General features: G+C 28.7%; 1 protein-coding gene across 5 annotated transcripts; it reads right to left on the bottom strand.

Moving 5' to 3' along the window:
• Positions 1-3855: 3855 nt before the first annotated feature.
• LOC113523418 (proton-coupled amino acid transporter-like protein pathetic) lies at positions 3856-20868 on the bottom strand. Of its 5 annotated transcripts, none has more exons than XM_052902395.1 (11): positions 20700-20868; positions 20283-20466; positions 18432-18536; positions 16473-16623; positions 15854-15975; positions 15163-15247; positions 14557-14801; positions 12641-12853; positions 11940-12109; positions 10111-11473; positions 8052-8171 (listed from the first exon to the last, which is right to left on the bottom strand). In XM_052902395.1, exons 3-10 carry the CDS (start codon positions 18506-18508, stop codon positions 11223-11225), a joined length of 1314 nt encoding a protein of 437 aa, XP_052758355.1. In that variant the 5' UTR covers positions 18509-18536; positions 20283-20466; positions 20700-20868; the 3' UTR covers positions 8052-8171; positions 10111-11222. The 5 variants fall into 5 exon arrangements, with proteins under 5 accessions (XP_026765212.2, XP_052758355.1, XP_052758356.1 ...); XM_052902396.1 differs by having other exon boundaries at positions 18432-18533; XM_026909387.3 differs by lacking the exon at positions 20283-20466.
• Between the last annotated feature and the right edge of the window lie 2042 nt (positions 20869-22910).

Genomic DNA, 22910 nt, shown 5'->3' with positions numbered 1-22910 from the left:
AACTGATGGGGAAGAAAGGTTTTTGAGTGGCGAGCCCGTAGTGGCAAACGCAGTGTAGGATGACCCTCATCTAGATGGAGTGACGATCGCAAATACATTGCAGGGAGTCAGTGGGCGCAGGTGGCTTAGAACCGTTCCTTATGGCAGTCTATGGGGAAGGCTTATGTTCAGCAATGGACAGATAACGGCTGAGATGATGATGATGATTAAAAATATATATATAAAAAAGATATATATTTTTGATATATATTATATGTAATGATATATATTAAAAGGATATAAAGTATATAATAAAATTCTTTTGACTAGAATCACCAGTGGGGAGAAGTGATTGCTAGTAATGGAGATTAGTGTCCCCATTGCCAATAATACACCCTGTCGGATCAACCTTTTCACAGTTTGCGCTGGAAACCATTATGCTCAGTTTCAAGTGTTAGTTCCAACCATACCTATCATTCCCCACTGTTGTCCCACCAGCTTATACTGTTAGCGCAAATGGGGTTACAATTCCGTTAAAACATATAAACTAAAATAGTTGATGAATGCAGGTAGCTTACAATTGTATATGTAACAAAATATGAGAAAGATCTTTCTACTCGTATGTTTAGTGACGAACGATGGTTCTGTTTAAGCGATGATAATGACATCTAACATCATAGTATTATATTTAAGAGCTTATATATTCATTTTAATTTTAAACTAGTACGTACCTAACATAAAATATTACGATCAAAACAATTTCTGTTAAATTCTTTAACGATACAGGTTAGGATGGAGAATATGTATAAACTCCATATTCCTTTAATACGAAAGTACGCACTTGGCATGCCTGTGAAACTACGTCTGAGCGAATATTATTCATATACATAAATACTATTATAAATTCGGGTTATGTGTAACATTTATACATACACGTTAATAAAATTTTCTTCGTCAGTGATCCTAATTACTAAATGGTCTTTAAACATGAATTTTATTGTGTGTGGTACAGATTGATAATACAGATTGTACGAAGTGATCCTAGGATCAATTTATTAAGAGAAGTCGCCGCCATAGCTAGTTATTTATAAGAGCTATTTGAGTTTATGACCCATATAGTTTTTGCGACCATTCACATACGCATTGAGTCAATACGTAGACGTAGTAGAATAAGATTAAGATGCCTCCACATGGTCGTTAGTTTTGCTTTTATAACAAACAATTTAGTTCTAAAATACCCTATAAATAAATGTGTTCAGCAATGAACCATAGATAATTTGTAATGATAAAGACAATATTAATAAGTAAATGCTATAAATATGATATTACTGTGATACTTTGTAAATTATATAAAAAAATAAGATCATCTTTGAATTTCTTGTAAGTTATTTTTAGCGGGTAACAATATTCCGAACTCTACGGGTGTTGAGAATTTGTTCAAGCTTATTATCTATATAAAATCTATTTATTGTTACTTTTTATTGTTTAAAGTCAATTTTATTTTTCTAAAATAGAACTATTGTCAAATTGTATTAAAAATAAAATCTATTGTATCAAGAATCCGTATATTTATTAATTATTAAAAAAATATTTTCCGGTCATTATTATTAACAGCGGTAAAATTATAATTCTAGAAACAATTTTGATTAAATTTATTTAAATAAAAATTATATTTCCTTACTAGAAATGAGTTCTAGTCCACGAAAAATATATATAATATACTTTTATTCTTATTTTGTTAATGTAATTGTTTTATATTATTAACAGTATTAGAAAAATATGATACTGTATTGTTGGTGTGTTCCTCAAATAAAAAAAAAAACAATTTTTTTTTTCAAACGTGTCTAATAGGTAGAATAAATATTTTCCAATACAATATGCTACGGAGGTTAGTATTAAATGAAATTACTAATAGAAACACCAGTGTGTACACATTTTTTGACCATTCAATTGTAGTAGGGGCTTTGGGTCAATTGTCACGATTTTGTTCTTTAAACGTAACGAATAATTGTAAATTTGGGCAATATGACTTGAATTACTTATGTAATGTCTGTCTGTACCTACTATTTTATTACAATGTCGTTTTAAATTGATTGTGTCTATCGATCAATAGTTAAGGATCTAAGGTCATTGCCTTATAATAGGTATATTTTTCTCTATAAATTGTGTATGTTTAAATCTAAGGTTTAAATATACAAAGTCGATTTGTAATGTAATGTAAATTCAACTGTCTTTTCGGTGCTCATTTAGGCCGTTATGCGTATTAGTTGTGGCTATTACAGCCAACTCAGCTCCGCCCAGAAGCACAAAAGCTTCCTGGGATCTTCACAGGCCTCATGGAGCGACCTCACCGTTCCGAGGATTTCTAAACGTTAAGGGGCCACAGCTTCACATTCCAGGATTACGTGAGTAGCCGTTTTTTCGGTGTCAAAATAACCTCGACAAAAAATCTACTTTTTTGCTATGTTTACTATGATGTACAGTTAATATTTGTATTCACACTTGTATGTTATAATCGTTACAATTACTAATAAAAAGAAGAATAAAAATGAAGAAAAAGAAGAAATATATTAAACTAATAATCATTCAAAAAGTCCAATGTGCATAAAAAAACATATAAGCGTGATATGTTGTTATTAAGTTACTTATTGATCGAATTTCGACTACAGGCGATAGAGATAAGTACTGCTGTACTAATAATAGATAGAAATATGTAAATTCGACTGCTTGAGTATAATATCTTTCTCAACTATTTTGTCTCCAAACAGCTTGTTGTTTAAGCACCTTACCAGAAAGATGCCTTTAATTTTTCAGCCGTTCAAAAGGTGCAGTGGCCATTATGATGATCGTAGTTTGATTTGCCACCTTTAGATACTTTATAATATCTAGCCCCTGTATGAAATCTGAACATGAAAAAGATAAAACGAGTGCAAAAGTACTCATTGTCTCTTTTTGGAATCGTTTAAAAAATACATAAAAATCCTTTTTTTTAAACGGTTCCAAAAAGAAAGCTTTCTATCGCACGACATTTTGATCTTCGTTAGTTTTAAATTAAGTTTGGTAATTTTTATGCAATTAGTATTATAATGTTTTATTTATGTAACTTTTTTTTTATAACTCAGGAGACAAACGAGCATGTATCTCATCGGATGGTAAGTGACTACCACCGCCCATGACCACCCGCAACATCAGAAGCATTGCAGGTGTGCTGTCGGTTTCATATTAATTTTTTTACGAATCAATATCCTGTTTGTCTAAGAAACTGTGGAAGGCGTATTTATATTGCCACTTAAATTTCATGGAGGTTGAAATGTTGTGTTGTAATATCATCATCATCATCGTAGTTATAAATTACCTGTTCACTGTTGAACATAGGCCTCCCGCATAGAGTGACACAAGATATAAATAATAACAAATGAAGGACACCATATAATAAGGTTCCTTTTCTGATATTTGGCTACAATATCATATAAATCAGGTCGTTAAATTTTGTATTGTCAGATAATGATTTTTTATCGGATACCTGCTAGATAAATTAGTATTTTATCATGTTCTACGACACAATGCATTTATTTAGTATTCCTGTGTTTTTATAAATTAGATTAGTTATACTCACAACTTGCAAAACTTACAAAAAAGATTTGCCATTCTTTAAAACTAAAGTGTTATGGCATAATTAGTTGTTATTTATTAATAATTTATGAACTACATTTAAATAAAAATACTACATTTTTTATGATTTATAAAAGGGGCAAACAAGCTGACGGCCTACATGAGGAAAAGTGGTAGCCTTTGCTTATAAACATAAATAATATCATAGACAACTGTATTTTAAATAAATAAAGACAATTCACAGTAAAAAAAAAAAAAAAAAACTATAATGTAATGCTCATTTATTTGTGCAGATATATTTAATCACTACGATATTGAATATACGAATTTTACTCAGTTTTTCTATTTACAATGCTAATAATGTCTATAATGGTCACTGCGCATCCGGAAATCATACAACAAAATCCGAATAAAACAATTAAGATATTTTTCCACAGTATCCAATTGTATTTTCCCAGGTTGTCCCAGCGGAGTATGGTTTCAATTATTCCAGGTATTATCACTCCGAGAATTGAGTAGAAGAGTGAACCAACTAAATTGATGATTTGCTCCAACATCGGTAATGCGACACCGATACCACCTATAAAATAATAATATTAAATTAATAATACACTAGTTTTCATAAGCGACTTTGTCGCCATGACCAGAATATGTTGATTGATCGCGGTTAAAATTTGCTGATGATCTTCTCTATCCCCAAATACTATGTGTATTTATATAAAATTATCATGACAATGTGTTAAGCCGTTAAAAAGCTAAGAGATAACAAACAAACTCACTTTCACATTTATTTTTTTATAGCAATGATTCTCATGAAGATATCAGCAGAACGATCAAAAAGACAGAATGATACAGTCCGAACGATAAGCTACTTAGACGGATAATGGAGCAGAAAGGGTAATAAGGGTATCGCAGGGATAGCGTAAAGATAGTGGACTTTTTTTTTATATAACTTAGAATGGCAAACAAGCTGACGACCCACCTGATGGAAAGTGGTAACCGTCGCCTATAGACATGAGCAGTACCATGGACATAACAGAGTATACTGTTTCGCTCATGATACCCCCATACGTTGCCATTCCTGAGGACTCAGATGTCTCCAGTACCCAGTAAATTCACGCCATATCCCACCTTTTAAATCGAAACACAGACATGCAAACACAACTGCTTCACGGTTGAAACACGAATGGGACAGAGGTACCCAAGCAATCGACTTTTGTAAAAAGTAGTGGACGTAGTGCAAAAGAAAATATTGTCAAGACTCGGGATAATTTCTATGTGAGGAACTTCTATGTTTAACAATGGTTAATTGACAACTGGAAGAAGGACGATGACATTATTACTACTTGTAATCTGTGACTTTGCTATTCGAATTAGAATAAAAACATCTCAGGTATTAGTTTATGATATGGCCTAATTATGTGCCAAATTCAATAAAAATTCGTTAAGCTGTATAAAAGTTATTGTGTAAGAAATTTACAAATACCTGTATATTCAAATATTTTACAAATTTTCATATTTATAATTATAGGATATTAACTTACCACAGAATAAAACAATTGCTATCCTTATAAAGACTTGGGCCGTAGATCTGTAATTTTCCTTAATATGTGACTCTGTATGTCTCGTTATAACATCAATTACACAAAAGAAGTGCAAGGGATATGTGAAGAAAATAGATAGTGCTATAAAACATTTCGCACAAATTGCTGGCCTGAAATACACATACCATCTAAGTTAACAAAAATTTAATTATTGACCATTGATATTATGGGCCAAATGAACTGCCTTCATCCTCACCTGTCACCCTTCACTGGTATCCTGCCATATACCGATAGTGCGGACGGGGTTAACATTCCATCTTCACCCACAAAAAAATATCCATAATATTGAGGGGAAAGGATTGTTCGTAATAGGGTCCATCAGGTCCATTGCTAGCAATATATCTTATCAGGTCGACCTCCATGCGGTTCTCCCTGGAAACTATTATAGTTAATTCTTATGGGATTCGTCAGGATGGGCTGATTTGACTTTTTGGAGACTAATTTTTATCCGCGACTTCGACCGCGTATCTGAAATATATACTGCTTAACCGAAATAACATGCAGCCTTTGTTCTTCATCTTAAATACTACGTGTACATTCTAAATCTTAAAATAGTAAATTAAACTGTTAAGGTAGTATTGAGAAAAGAAAGAAATAAGACAATTTTATATTTATAATATTATATTATTATGATATTATAGAGAAGGCTTACAACAAATTTTGAAGAACATATTTGTAATATAAGAATGAATTACTAAAAAAAATGTCTCAGAAAACGATAATCGAATATAGTGCTTGCATGAAATTTGGTGATTGACGTAAATGACAAATGTTGTGTAGGCAGACGATATTTCGATCTAGGCAATATTGACCGACATAATATTATTCTTTAACAAAATTCTTTTTATAACGAAGTCACTTAAACGTCATTATGCCATATTTTTCGAAGAATACTCTCCAATGAAACTAATGACATCTCTCTTGGAGAGACATGTTTACTTAGAGATCGATTTATTTATAAATCTTATTACAAAACTTTTAAAAGGGACAAGTTGAAGAATATTAAAAAATGCATGAAAAGATATTGTTAAGTACCAATTCAAATTTTTTCATAAAGATACTAATTTATTTTATTATTAATTCATACCAATTATGGAAGAGCGGAAACTATAGATAAATTAACTATCTAAAAAACTCACCAATCATCCATAGGCAAGTTCAAAGTGATAGAACCTCTTAATACATCGCCATATTTAAAGTAACCGAACAGTCCCAGGGTCCCATATAATAATGCCACAAGTAACATGGCTATGGATAAGACGCCAGGACATCCAAGGAATCTTTGAGGATTTTTCATGGCATTTGCTACTGGCATTACAACTCCTATGCCTTCCATTGCAAATATTATAGTACTGAAAAAAAAAAAACACAATTTGGCGCTTTTTTTATTAATTCCATGTATTTTAATTTTTGAAGTATACCTATTAATAAAAAGTACATTTTATGATATACAGGTACATTTATTCATTAAATATTGAAAATGTGACTAAATTTTACGCGTGTCTGTCATCTGTGCGAGCTAAGTATGTTCCTATTTCCAAATACAATTATAGAAACATATTTAAAAAACTTCCTGTCGTCCCATGGAAGAACAATAAATGCTCAAATTCAAATATAAATAATTTTTATTCAAATAGACAAATAGACTTGTTTACAAGCACTTTTAAATCGTCATTTTGTTTTAAATCTACTGCAGGCTTCGGAAAGTTGTTATCTGTTGTGAAGAGCTTACAAGAAACTCAACAATTACTCTTTTAAATCTCTGTTAACATTATGTGTATTTATTTAAATGTACTATGTTTAGAATTACATGGTTATTAAAATTCATGCATGATCGATTTATACCATGCACATTTGTCATTCAAGTAATCATTTAAAGTGGAATAGTCTTTGTTCAAAAATGTTTTTAATAACAATTTTAAACTTATTAAAAGATAGATTTAAAAAATCCTTCGGTATCTTATGACATTTAATATACATTCCCATAAAAGACCTAGTAAGTTTTTCTAAATTATACTTCGGAATAGCAAGTTTATATTTATATCTAGTGTTAAAATTATTAAGATCACTATTTTTAAGAAACAGTTGAAGATTCTTGCGTATATACAAAATGTTTGCGTATATGTATTGTGAAGTTACGGTAAGAATATTTGCTTGTTTATTTCAATTTAATTTTTTTTTAATTTTTCTCTTAGTTATTTACGATTTCCCATATAATAACTCACGCAAGTAGCATTAGAGTAGCAGGTTTTGTACTACAAATATGATTTAGATGTCGGCTGTTTTACCCCATAATAATATACTATGAAAGTAACTAAAATAAACTAATCTGGCCTATGTTCCGATGTACTTACGATAAAAATGCTGGAAATCTTGAAGCCTCACCGACAAATTTTCTATCAGAAAACGTTAATCCGTCTTTAAAAATATAATAAAGACATATTGCGAAAGTAGCCACCAGTAGGACATTAGCTATAAATGAGATAGGCGCTAAGAACTTTAAATGTCTTATTTGAACCAATAAACATAACGGTATTAACAAAATGAGACAGTAGTATTCTATCGATACTATAAAAACTGGATAATATGTATCGAAGAGCTGAAAAATTACAAAAACACATTACTAATCTTGAGAAAACTTTTTTCTATTATTTTGATTTAAACGAGATATTTAATTCACCTGTTTGATTGAATCCGCTATAAGTACGGTAAAAATGCAAGCCACTCCAATGTATGTACAAAAAATGGAACATTCTGCAAATATTCTGCAAAAATATCATAATTATTACATGTTTTAGTAGGAAATAATTTATTTTATTCAGAAATAAAAAATAGAGCCGCAATATACTTTTACCCAGAAAATCGAGCATAACGCCTGCTCGCTTTTGGTCCGGCCAGGAATGCAGCTCGACATGTATCTGCGTATCCGAGCAAAGGCGTCTTTTCTATGCGACAACATTCTTGAGATACTTCAACCTGTAACAAGGAGTTTAATTAGTTAATATTAATATTTTTTAACATTATAATAAACTAGCAATTCCACAGGCTTCACACAGGTAGATGAAAATAATATATAGCCTATGTTACTCGCTGATTATATAGGTTTATATAGGCGAAAGAATTTTTAAAATTGTTCGACTTGTTTTTGAGTTTATGCATTACAAACATTTTCCCTTTATAATACAAGTATAGATATAACATTTTGTAATTTTTTGGAATTTATTATAAACTTTTAAATAGATGACATTTCAAAACATTAACGCTCTTATTCATGAAAACGAAAACCTACAAATCTATTTGAACTATTACGCTATTTTGTAATTTTTCTCCAAATTAGAAATTTAGCACAAATTAAAGAAACGAAACAATTCAATAGCTAAAATTGGTTTACAAGATGTTTGATGTTTCTATGAATAAGGGTGTAGGTATATAGGTTTTTATGTTGAACTATTGGTAAAGCGTGCGGCTTTAACGTAAGGTTTTAAATCTTTATCCGAATTTTTCTAAATTTGTAAAAAAAAAACCCTACTAAGACTTTAGATTGAGTAAGACAAAATTTTCAAAAAAATACTTACAAATATATGAGCACAGTGGGTACAAATAAGAGCTATGATAGCTGTGCCAATGATGCCAATTCCCCATCCCGAGTTAGAAAAGGCTAATGGTACTGCAAGCAACCCAGAGCCTAAGGAAGCCTTTACTAAATTTGCTAATGACCTGATATCACTGTAATTACAAAAATAAATATTTCTATTAATAGATAATTTATGTTACGAATTTTTCTTGGATCAGTGAAAAATTAAAAATAAAATCTATACCTTTGCTAGTATGTAATTTGCAGGCGCTTTCCCTTGCTTTTATAATTTTACAAAAAATTTATGTATAATTTTTGTGTTATCTGTCATTACGTAAAATGATATAGATATATTTAAATCAATTATAGAAAGTATCATATGGGAATTTTAGCATAGCATTAAATAAAGATATAGAATAGACGAAATTAAAATATTAAAGTTAGGTGAAGTATTTTTTATATAAAACGTATAACAGAAAAAATACTTTTCTACATTTACAGACAATTACATAAATTCTATACAATATAACTGTAAAAACAACTATCAATAAAAAACGATGACTAGCGACAAATAAGAATGCATTTTGATTTCCAGATAAGAGCGTAACATCTTGTGTCTAGGGGAACCTGACTTTTTACTTATATGTAACACTATATGTAGATATATTAGACTATATATTTAAAAATATAATACTATAAAATATGAATACGTAACTTCAAAATCTATTTAAGTATACAAAGAGAAAATAGATTAAAATAAAAAAAAGCAACCCTTCCATATCCATTATGGCCTATAAAAGAATATTATAAACGTATTAGTGAATTAAAGTTAGGAAATTACACATAATAATTATGAATTATATAAAAGAATCTTGTAAAACAAATACTTTTTAGAACTTTTAAATTAGAAGGAATTTATATTAATTGAATAATTATTCTAATAATTGATTGTAATGTTATTTTTGACAATTATTATTGGTTATTTTGTTGCTTCATATTTTTTTTTGTTTTGTTATCTTTTACGATATCTTCTTGTCACTTGCAAAAATATTCAACACGATGCAATATTGTAACGAATAAAAAATAAATTGAAAAATTGAAATAAAATAAAGCACATAATAATAAGTAATAATATATTATACACATATTTATATTATAAAACACATGTACTATTAAAATGGTTAAACTACCCCTCAATAATATATAAAGCGCCTACAATACATTTAAAATAAAATAAAAACAACATTAAGTAACAATATGTAAAAAGTATAATATTTTTTTTTATTATGGTTATAATAATAAATTGTAATAGGTATATAACAAAACAAAAAAAAAACTTACGAATTCGGTTTAGCAATTATTCGATGTTCAAATGGATTGTATTCTTTTTGATCAGATTCATATATACTATTTGTGCTCATATTATTATTGATAGAAAATTCATTTAATAAATTTTAACTTTTTTTATTCATTGAACATATATATTTTAGATGTATAATAATATATTCAGTCTAAAAAATACATATGAAACCTAGTCGTATTTTACACACTAAACAAAACACTCATCTGGGCTTAATTAATTTATTGTTACATTCTGGTTATCTTTGTTTAATAACTTATTAACATAAGATAAGTAGATAAAATTGAACAACCTTTAATGTACGTATGCACATATTAGGTTTTTATAGTTACGTCCTTATTCTATGATAATACTATGTATTTAAATTCGTTTTATACCTAAGCACTGAGAAAATGGGAAATTGCGTGAGCATAAGATTAAGAATATTGTACATAGTAATTATAATCCTGTAAATAAGCAATATAAAGTTACAATAAAATTTTATTAGTAGTATAGTCGAATAACAAGATAATCTTTGTTTCTAACTTTTCAAAGTTAAAACATTGGTTAGAGATAACCTTGTCTATTTTGAAATATTACTTTGTAATAATTTAAATTATCTACAATAATTTACAGCACGTTCCTTATCTAATAAATAGTTTTACATAATAATAATTTATTATAATAAATGTTATATTAAAAGAAATTATTATAATAATTTAATAGTTTTTTTTTGCCAAATAATACTTATTTAAATATACCCCAATAAAACAAATAATTTAACTGCTAATTACTTACTTACTGAATTATTTTTTTCATAAATATATTTGCTTAGTAATTGCAATCAAAGATTATTTAATTTTAAAAATTACTATAGTCAAAGTACTTCCATTGTTTAAGTTTTATTAGCTATTCGAGTCGGTAAAATGTTTATATTGTATTAATATATTTTACAACAAAATCGTGCATATCATAAACACAATAGTTGTTATTACAATTTCATATTACACGACTAGGTATACATATAAACACAAATAATTTGTAATGACAATACAATTAAAACTGTCATGCCATAAAACTTGTTTCTAAGTTTTATACAATTCTTTTTCTATAATTATTCAGTTTTACTGTGAAGAATTTTTATTATATCCATAATAGTAACTGTACAACCAGATATTAAACATAAAAGCCCGAATAATACGATGAAAAGGTTTTTCCATAAAATCCAATTAAGTCTTCCAAGATTGTTCCAACGGAATACTGTCTGTATGATACCAGGGATGATAAGTCCGAGTGTGGAGTAAAAGAAGGCACCCACAATATTAATAATTTGTTCCAATAATGGTAAGGCGATGCCGATGGCCACTGTGGAAATATATTAAAATTATGATTAACTTGTTGCTTTACTGCTTGAATTAAAGTAAAAAGTATGTAAGCTATAATAAATTTGTTTTAAATTTTATTTAAAGTTTTTTAGTTTTATACGTTTAGTAATAAATATCCTAATACCTTTACAATTTTTCATATTTTATAATATTATTGACATATATTACTCATTTAATTGTGAAGTAAGAAAATTTAAACAATATTTAAATAATGCTCAAAGCAGATGTTATTTAAGTTTGATGCACTAATAAATTGTAATATAGGATTTTAGACTAAACAGGCAAAGCTACAATAATTCCCTTTCGTAAGATTATTAAGAAAAACGCAAAAAAAAAAAAAAAAATCAAGCAGGAATCTATTTGAATGGATATGTTTATTGGATTCAAAGAAGATTAGTTTGAATATAATTATGAGGAATATATTTATATTTTCAGTTTGAACTTACCACAGCAACAGACGCCTATCGTCCTAGCGACTACTTGCGTTGGTAAAATATACTTCTTCTTTATATAAGGCTCAGTGTACTTCGTAAAAATATCGATAACAACGAAGAATTGAAGTGGATACGTGAAGAAAATGGACAGTGCTATGAATATTTTTGCGCATATTGCTGGCCTGGAAATAAAAGTCAATACAAAATATTTACAAACCATCATCGAAATGATTTTTTCAAAGTAAAGGGTTCTGAGTAGTGTAAAGAGCTACAAAGATAAATTAAGGCTATATCGGCACGAGCCATATAGTAGGAAATTGATAGAACTAATGTAGGATATATTAATAGAACCTAAAATTATATTACTGTATACATTTGCACAAAATATTTTTTTTTTATCATAAGATTCATTCAACTTTGAAAAACCAATTTGAGCTTTGGACACTGAACCTTTTCGGGTTCTATTTCGGATCAGGCCAATTTAGGAAAACCATTGTTTTTAGTTCATTAGCATTTTAATATTTGGGTCTAAGCTCGCAGGGGTTTTAATTAAAATTAATTAATAATTACATTTTTATAAGAACCTTTGCGGGGTTCTAATTAAGAAAGAATGATTAGAATTGGTTTAAGATTAGCGAAGATGCAACATAAATTACTTATACACAAAAAACAGTTGATTGAAAAAGCAGTTGTATTATAAATAAAATACTAACCAGTCTTCAATCGGTAGGTTCAAAGTAATGGATCCTCTCAGTACATCTCCATACCTGAAGTATCCAAACATGCCGAGAGTACCGTAAAGGAATACAATAATTGACATAGCCACTACTAGAACACTAGGGAAACCAAGGAAGTGTTTCGGTTTTTTCATTGCATTTTCAACTGGCATCACCACACCGATACCTTCCATAGCGAAGATTACTGTACTGAAATAGAAACAAAATTTTATTTTTGATAACTATGATCTACATAAAACGTGATCAAAATATATCTTTGGGTATATAATATAGTACTATATTAATACCTTAATAGATTTAATTTGGTCGCAGGACACAAACTTTTATATTCATGATTATATCTGTTTGTATTTGTTTAGGTATTGTATATGTGTTTACTAAAAAAAAAATAGTTCTTCTAACTTGACTATGTAATGAACAACTAATAGTTTTTAGATATTTATTACATAGTACATGTTCTGCATAGTTTGGAACTATATGGCGTTATGTAATATTTTACTGAACTACGAGTAGATGTTATTTTGCTTTGCTTTTATTATTAGAATCCAAAAGAATATTTATTGGAATAGTCTATCTGTCTGTATGTTTGTACTGGTATCACACAAAATCTGTCGCACCAATTTGGATGCAGTTTTTATAATTCTATTCCTGAAGGTCTTAAATAATTATAATTTGGTGTAGATTTTACCTTGATATATTTATATCTATAGAAATGAAATCTAAAATCCATACGTACGAAGATGTGAGCAAAAGCTAGTTAATAATAAAAATAGTAATTATAAATGGTACAATTGCACTTACTATATGTCATTAACCTCCTTCACTATTATCTATTTCATTATTAGTAGATCAAATTTTTTTTGTTTTTTTTTTATTATTACTGGATTTAATTAAACTGAATCGAATAAATAATCAATCATTAATTGATTTGTACATTATTAAAATTATCTAACAAATACGGAATATATTGTTACTTACAAATTTAGATTTAGTATTGCCATAAATCGCGTCCATATTATGTGGATATTTTACTGAAATATGAGTGTTATCTTGCAGAAGTCCAAGTCACAGGTTATTTAATTATACTAATTATTATATTATAATAATTGTTTATTTATGAATTATTTTATTTTACTAATTCTAGCGGTATTACACAAACTGATTGTAATTAAATAACCAGTGATGTTATGTGGATAAGATACAATAATGTAATAGAAAATTAAATAACCTAAAATGTGTTAGTTACTAAAGACCCTTTTAGAGTTCCATGCCAAAGTGAAATGGTACTTCTTTGATCCTCCGTCTGTCCGTATTTCACAGCGATTTATAATAGCAAAAACAAATTCGCAAAGTAAAAAACTGTTCGAAATTTTAAATTGGTAGGATTTTTAGTATTAGATGTAATTAGCTCATATATATTTAAAAAGAAATAATTAAAAAAAAATTTTAGTGCTAGGGGCTTAGGAATAGGTATTCAAAATGTAAATATGGATCTATTAGTTCCAGTAAGGTATCATATGAAAGAGCTTAATTTGATATTCTAAAATTTGAAAAATCTAGTTTTGGATGGCGTGTCAAGATAAAACATACACCAAATTTTAAGTTAGGACATCAGAAATATTATTGTGAAAACCACATTTAGTTTAGCGCATTCTTTTTGCGTAATGCCGGAACAAATATCCAGACAGACAGATAAAAAATAAACAAACTTTGTCTCAGATCAACAATTAATATAAATTTAGTTATTCCTATAATTTTTGCAGTTTAGTCAACAAGAAAATTTAGCTGTTGTATCAATTAGTTAAAACATTAAACGATATATATTACATATAATTTTGTGTTTTCGAACAAAAAATAAATTTAAATAAACATACTATTCACTAGATACTTACGAAATGAATGCAGGGTATCGAGCTGGGTTGCCCGCAACTTTCTTATCAGAAAAGGATATTTCATTTCCAAAAATGTAATACAAGCATATCCCATAAGTAGCTACGAGCAAAATGTTTGCCAAAAGCGAAAATATCGCCAGGAACTTTAAATATTTTATTTGGCATAGCAGACATAGAGGTATCAATATAATTAAACAGTAATATTCCACTGGTAATATCGCAGACGGAACGTAGCGGTCTACCAGCTGAAATAATAAAATATGAACAATAACAAAACATTAAATACCTATATAACATTAATTAATTTTAATATTTTCTTAATATTTTATATAATATTTTAGATTAGTTTCATTATAACATTAGCTATATCCCGTGGCTTTACCCGTGTATATAACGATAAACAGATCCTATTTGTTAATATAAATATTCCACATTAAATCCTAATATTTAATATGCTGATAGATTATAATGAGTGTCTCTATTAGCGTATCAAATTTTATTGGAATCCATTCAGTATTTTAAGCGAGATGGAATAACTAACATATAAATGTATTAATCAATTTTTATCTAATTTATATGTAATATTAAGTAAATTTAGATACGAACCTGTTTGATTGAATCTGATATAAGAACAGTGTATATACAGCATACACCAACGTATGTGGATAGTAAGGAAAATTCCGCAAACACACTGAAAAAAGATATCAAATATTTAACTGTGATTCATATTTGGTTAAAATACTTGACTCTCCGTTTTGTTTCCTACAAGAATTAAACAATACGGTCAACCAGTCATTTTATATAATTATTTATTTTCATAATATAAATATCTAATATTATCTTTGCTTAGTTATTTTATATTATTACTACTTTAGATTGGAATACTGAAGCTCACCTGTATAATATAAGTCGAAGTCAAAACAATATTTTCTATATTGTTAACCGATCAAGTTAGTATATATTAAAAATCAAAGTATATCAAATTAAATTTAATATTTTTTTGTTTCAGAAATAATATAAATATGAGTAACAAATTATAATAAAGGGCAAACGAGCATGTGTTCCACTTGTAGGTGAGGGTCGCTCATAGGCACCCGAAACATCAGAAAATATGCAAGTGTTTTGCCCGCCTATTAAGGAGTATGCTCTTTTATTGAAGGTTTCAATGCTGTATCTATATAGTTCAACATAAAGTCTAATATATAATCATCTCTTTAAAATCGTTTCGAAAAAATAGTAATATCTTAAGTTACCTACATTAATAGTTTAATTTTTTACCATTTATCTTTTTATTTACCTAGCAGCGTTAGCATATGGCCTAAGCCCCTTAGGTCCATTTGTAAATACAGATCTACATGTTTCTGCGTAACCCATTGAAGGTTTCTTTTCTATTTTGCAACAATCCCGTGATGTTTCAACCTGAAATATAATTATTAATTTTTAAAGGCATCCAGATAGTATGTTAATATTAATTTAGTTTTGTCTTCTTGTTCTGGAATTCGGTTTTATGTATTTTATAAGGTAATAGAGGACAACAAATTATTTTTCATTCTGTAAAAATTTACAATTTGAAAGATATTAGGAAAAACCTTGTTTTATTTAAGATAATTTTGAAGGGATTGATGATAAAGTGAGATTATTAGATACGATGATATAAATGCTTAGATTTCAGCAATGACTACACTTGAGTGCCATAATATAGTTGACCTATTCCAAATCCTATTAAAAATGACACTCAGTGCTAATTACATTTAAATGTTTATAATTTATCATCCCAATAATTCAATAACAACCCTTTTTTATTGGGATGGAGAAGGACAGACTATTTTTAATCTTGGCTAATTAACATATACTCGTAGTGGTCATTCGGGCAAAGTTTCAGTTAAAATAGTAGGATATAATAAAATAATACCAACTAGTATATGAATGCAGTGGCCGCAAATGATTCCTATTATAATGGTTCCGGCTATACCGACACCCCATCCTGCGTTGGAAAATGCTAAAGGGCCGGCCAATAGGCCCGATCCTAGTGATGCTTTTATTATGTTTGCTGTTGCCCTTAAATCCCTGAAATAATATATACAATGTACTAATCATATAGATAAGAAAATATTCTTAATGCACAAATACAGAAAGAAAATACCTGGGCGGAGGTAAAAGATATGACTTTATACATACTAAGTAGAGTTATTTGTAAGAAACCTAAGAAAAATATTAGAATGTATATATTAATACATTGTTTTATATAAAGATTCTACAACTGACAATATTAAAGTTTATTTGTTAGAAATTGATAATTAACTAAATGATTTTCACAACTTTAATAGTTTGCATACGAAATAGATATAATTGATTATATATAGGTATAAAACTGCATGTGGGGTATTATGGGCGAAACAGTATACTCTGTTATGTCCATGGTACTCCTCATGTCTATAGGCGACGGTTACCACTTTCCATCAGGTGGGCCGTCAGTTTGTTTACCATTCTAAGTTGCATAAAAAAAGAATCATTCAAGAGATCTTGATCTATATACCCTTGACTTTAATTACTCTGTTATCATAAGTAACACTTATATTTAGAGTTGATAATTTTGAGTTAGGTTTATATTTTACAAAGGGTGTGATATATTAATCTTTGTTTAAAAAATAATACAGATGTTTATATTATATGCATAGAGTATACACATAAAGGATCTCTATCTTCTCTTTTTAGATTCAACATATATCTTAATATATCAGATAAACTTTAACACTCCTATTTTTCTGTCTACTCCATATATATATGTATCTTATTGTGGAGATGGATATATTATAAATTATATAAATAAAAAAAAATTGTTAATATGTACAAGTTTAAGGATTTATATGCATTGCTCAACATGCCAAATTAAAACAATAAAAAATTATATAGTGAGCTCACCCTTATATGACGAAAAAGTTATTGAATTTTCTTCAATTCTGCTGATAAGTTTTAAATAATAATACACACTAGAAAGTTATCGAACACATTCACATTAAATAGAGAAATAAAAAATATACACATATAAATTGCACTAATACTGTCAATGTTCTTGTTGAAAGTATACTACTGAGATACTTTACTACGAATTATTTCTCAAAGCAGTAGATAATTTATTATAATAATTTATTAGGCACTTGTATGTACCCGTTATAAATCACACTGCTTTTCTTAATACGTATTATATGTTTAATATGATTGAGCAGTAACAACTTAGACAACTTTATTGATTCGTTTTTAAACCAGAATTTGCCCAAAAATATTAAAATAAAAACCAGTCAGGTGCGAGTTGAACACACTCTTTGAGGGTTCCGTACATAAATATAAGGTAAAATAATCTTTATTGGATTTCTCATACGAAATAGATATCTTAATAGTTATTTGTTGCAATATTAATAATAATTATTATAAATATAAATATAAAAAATTAATAATTCACATTTTTTTTTATTTAGCTACCATTATGTAGTTAAAAATTCGACCGCAAAATAAAGAATCTTAATAAGAATATTTTTTTAATTGTTATAAGAATTTTTAAACAGTTATTTTTTATGAATCTACCGCCGAATTTTCGAGTACCCGTAATATTTTATTTGGTAGAAAATAAAATATTTATTAAATTTTTTTTAATGCGATATGTTTAGACCAATAAATAATATGTAAAATTATTCCAAACTTCAGATTGATAGCATTAGATGTTACTAAGATTTAGCGGTGACGAACGGACAAACGGATAAATAAAGTCGCACCACAAGGGTTACTTTGTACGTTATGGTACATAGCCCTAAAAATATTAGAATTATGAGTTAGTTATAGACACATAGATAAAAAAAAATTGGAATAGAACAACTTACGAATTAGGTTTCTCAACCTGTCGATGCTCAAACGGGTCATATTCATCTTTGTCAGATTTTTTTTTTTCCGTTGTCATTATGTTATCGTCAATTTATTGGGAGCTGCTAAAATAAGAACAAATGAATGTTTTATGTGATTAGTGTGATTTGACACGAACTAATGAGACCACAGATAATAATAAAATCTTGATATACTTGTAATATCTATATAATATATTATTTTAATGTTAGATTATCATTAATATGTATAATGGTAGAGGATTCCAGAATTCAATTTTGTGGGATACTGATAAAGTGTACTTATAGTACCAACTTGATAAATAATAATATATTCAATAAGTAAAGAGAACAAAGATCGAGAGTAATTCTAATAAATTTACAGAAAACTACCTGAGTAGGGTGTGTTTGTGTGTGTGTGTGTGTGTGTGTGTGTGTGTGTGTGTGTATGCGTGTGTGTGTGTGTGTGTGCGTGCGTGCGTGCGTGTACCCCGCGTTTCACTCGCTTGTATCAATATGTAAAGTGTCCTGAGTGCTAAGTTTATGTTTCTGCGTGGAAGAACAACAAAGATCATTCAAACATAATACAAACTTTTGCATTTATAATATTAATATAGGATGTATTTGTCTACAAATTCGGAAGTAAATTTGTTTGTTGTCTATAAAACGGTCTATTATTATATACGGACGAAGTAAAAACTACTATTAAAATAATCTTAACAATTTTTTCTTAAATGAATGCCTATAAGAATAATATGGGATGAACGAAGTCATAGTAAAATCCAAATAGTACAATTAGTACACAAATGTAGTTAAATATACTTGACCTTGCCAAGGATTTATTATTACTGTAAATAACATATTAGCACAATTCAGCACAGATATTTAAATGATACATATTACTCCACTAATATTTATTTTCATGCAAAGACTATCAGCATAAAGCAGAGAGAACCGTAAGCTAAAGATATTCGTTTTCATATATGATACATCTCATGCACGTCGGTTCTGGAAACTCTTGACTCATGCGTTTGAAATTGTAAAAGTAACCATAAACTACGTTTAGTAGTTTAGTTTAATAGTAACAGTAATTAAAATTATCGTCATATCAACCATTAACTTTCCACAGATGAACATAGGCCTAACACATAAAGGGGGTTTTGCCAATAGTCCCCAATGTTTGGCAGGCGAGTTGGCAACCGCAGTTAGGCTTTGATGGTGTTTTAAGAGAGATGTTGTTGCCTATTTCTCAACCATTAAATTCCCTTAGCCGCCTCTTACGACACTCGTGGGATAGGAAAGGGTGGCCCATTCTATGCCGGGAACACAGGGCAAATTATAATCGATGTTTATTTGTAAACATACAAAAATGTAAATATTATTTTATTATACTATATTATTAGGCAAAACTTTCACGTGACTGTATTTTATTTCAGATGAAAGTAATACTTATTAAAAGATAACCTTGTCGGCCCTACCGACTAAGCTAGCAGAATACCAATGAGAGATGTTAGGTGAGGATCAAGTCAGATCAGTTGGTTCATTATTTTGAATTGATTATTAATTATCCACGTTAATTTTCAAGGAGGACTACGTGGGATCTTCATGTACAGGGCAACCTGACAGAGTCTTATGGAAAATGAAAACCATAGCCAATAAAGATACATATCATAGAATATATTATTGCAGTGCCGTTTCTTGCATTGCTATGTCTTCATATATACTAATATAAATTTACTAGTATGTCTTTTTAAATAGAAGCATAGCAATTTAGCAGTATAAACATAAGTGAGACAGAATGAGTTTCTCATATAATTATATTATCTACAATTATGTTAGAATACAATTACTTACCGTGTAGGTCCTGACATAGAAAGGGCTACCTCTTCTTTTCCCGTGGGTGTCGTAAGAGGCGATTAAGGAAACTTATGGTAGAGGTTTTGGCAGCAGTGTCCCTCTTAAAATATCACTAAAAGCCTAACTGGTTGCCAAGCCGCCTGCCAAGCATGGCAATTACTGGCAAAACTTCTGGGGAAGGCTTATGTTAAGCAGTAGACAGTTAAAAGCTGATATGATAATGATGATGATATTAGACTACGAAGTGACTTTGTACTCTTTTTCTGGTGCGATAATATAATTGCGCAAATAAACTATAAAACAGTGTATTGTAAATGTAAGAAACATTTAAATCTCACATGATATAAAATTCAATAAATATTTTATTTATATAATTAAATATAAATAATTTATTCCAACAATTAAGAAACTTACCAAATGCTTGTATATCAAATTAAGGCCATTTATATTACCACTTATTTTGAATATTGCTATGAATTTGTAACGCTTCAATTTAATAAACACTGCCTTCACTTCAACCTACACGTACTGACTACGGAAAACGTGTTGTTCGATGCCAATACAGTCGTTGAATTAGCGTACCATCGAGATAAGACTCATTGAACTCGATATTGTTAATATATAATTTATGAAAAGTAATTTTTGCATAAGCAAAGAAAATTTGACTTCAACCATAAACATACCGACGATGATGGAAATTGACAATATTTAAATTTAGAGTGTGAAATCATATCTCTATAAGTACGAGTAGATTAAGTTTAGCATCAAGCATTTTTTATTGTACTGCGAAGAAAAATAGTACCTTTAATTATTACAAAATGAATATGGAAAATGGTCAAAATTGGTGACGAGATCGTGACTTAAACTCTCCTTTTGCATATCGCTAAAAAATTTGGCAATTTTTTGAAATCATCTCGGTACGACACCGACATTTTTTTACTTTTATTATACTAACATGTAACAATTAGCTCAAACAAAAAGATTTTACAATATATTTAACAGTTGAATTGTTTATATAATATTTATTCTATGTTTATATATGTATATAATTATAATTTTATTTATCTATATTCTTTTATTAATCATATAAATACTAATAATATAAATTATTATTTATCATATTATTTTTGTATTATATATATATTATGCCGTATATACAAATACTATAGATACTTTCATCTTTAAGGATCTCAAAGTTGACTGGAAAAAATCCTTTGAGGAGATAAATTCGCCTGTTTATATTTTCGTTATAACCCAAAAGCTATATTATGCAAATAAATAAATTAGCCTAATCAAGGCGGCCGGTCGTAAAACCAAAAGCCAAAACCGTGTGTAATATGAACAAAAAACATATTATGCCGATTTAACATTTATATTTTGGATTGATATTGGGATAATGGGATAGGATGCATAATAATTAACACAATTAGTATTGTAATCAGTAATAAATTATAGTAAAATATTATATTAAAATACGAATTAACGAAAATAACATACGTCATCCTAACGTCACGAGTCTTTTCCCATATAAGAGATTAGGCATTTATTATCTATGATGTCTTAATATTGAGTTTTATTCAAAGATATTCTCTTTTTGCATATAGTTATATACTTATTACACTTTGTTCCCTTAGATGTCTTTTATAAAATCTTTATTTTTTTGTGTATATCCATCATAGAGAGCTACTTATCTCGAAGGAAGTGAGTGGGTGCTGCTGGCTCCTACCGGGTAAAATCTCATGGTGCTCTGCTTCTTCGCTGTAGTATCTTTTATGACACATCGGGAATGAAGATAATAGTGACACGTAGTAAACGTATTTCGTCACAACATTAAATAAGACATATTAGAAAACATAATTCTACAATTTGTCATGATAATACGAACATCATAACATCTGTATGCAAATATTTGGCTACACTTGAAAACGAACAGTAGAAGTTGTAGCAAATAAATTTATTTATCTAAAATCAGTTTAAATTTTATAAAATACTACTAGGTGATCCGGGGAACGTTGTTTTGCTATTCTACTTCTATCTACTAGGGTTGGATGCAATATAGCAATATCTATATATTTTAGTTACAATATCTATATGCCTACTGCTCCAATAAGGAATATATTAAAAGTCTGTTATACGAAAAATAATATTGATTAACAGACTTTTAACATATTCGAAAATAGACATCCGACCGACATGGGCGATATCGAAATTGTTGATGAGATTTTTCCTCCATTAATGTCCAGATTAACCCAATATATAGACGTCGGATTGGTATTGATATTACCCATGCATACTGGCTTAATTTTTCTTTTATCCGAATAATAACTGTCCTATCTTTCAAGTTGAAGCAAATAATAATATATAATATGACATTTACAAAACTTCATTGAAAACTGGTAAACAATTTCGGAGATTAGCGTGAACGAATATCGTAGCATGGCTTTTTCTTTTTTTTTTAAGGGAGAAAGAGAATATGATTATATGCACTACATATATTATGTTTAGATATAACATATATAACCTTCGCTTTCAATGCGACAAGATAGCCTTACTGCTAAAAACAATCTTTTGAAGGCAACTTTAATGCTAGACATTTTTTCAAGAATATTCAATTAAAAAAATTAT

This window comes from Galleria mellonella, unplaced genomic scaffold, assembly GCF_026898425.1.
Source record: "Galleria mellonella isolate WM207_F2 unplaced genomic scaffold, CSIRO_AGI_GalMel_v1 utg90, whole genome shotgun sequence".
Taxonomy (NCBI): domain Eukaryota; kingdom Metazoa; phylum Arthropoda; class Insecta; order Lepidoptera; family Pyralidae; genus Galleria; species Galleria mellonella.
Note: the sequence above shows the minus strand (reverse complement) of the source record. Positions and strands in the feature narration are given on the sequence as shown.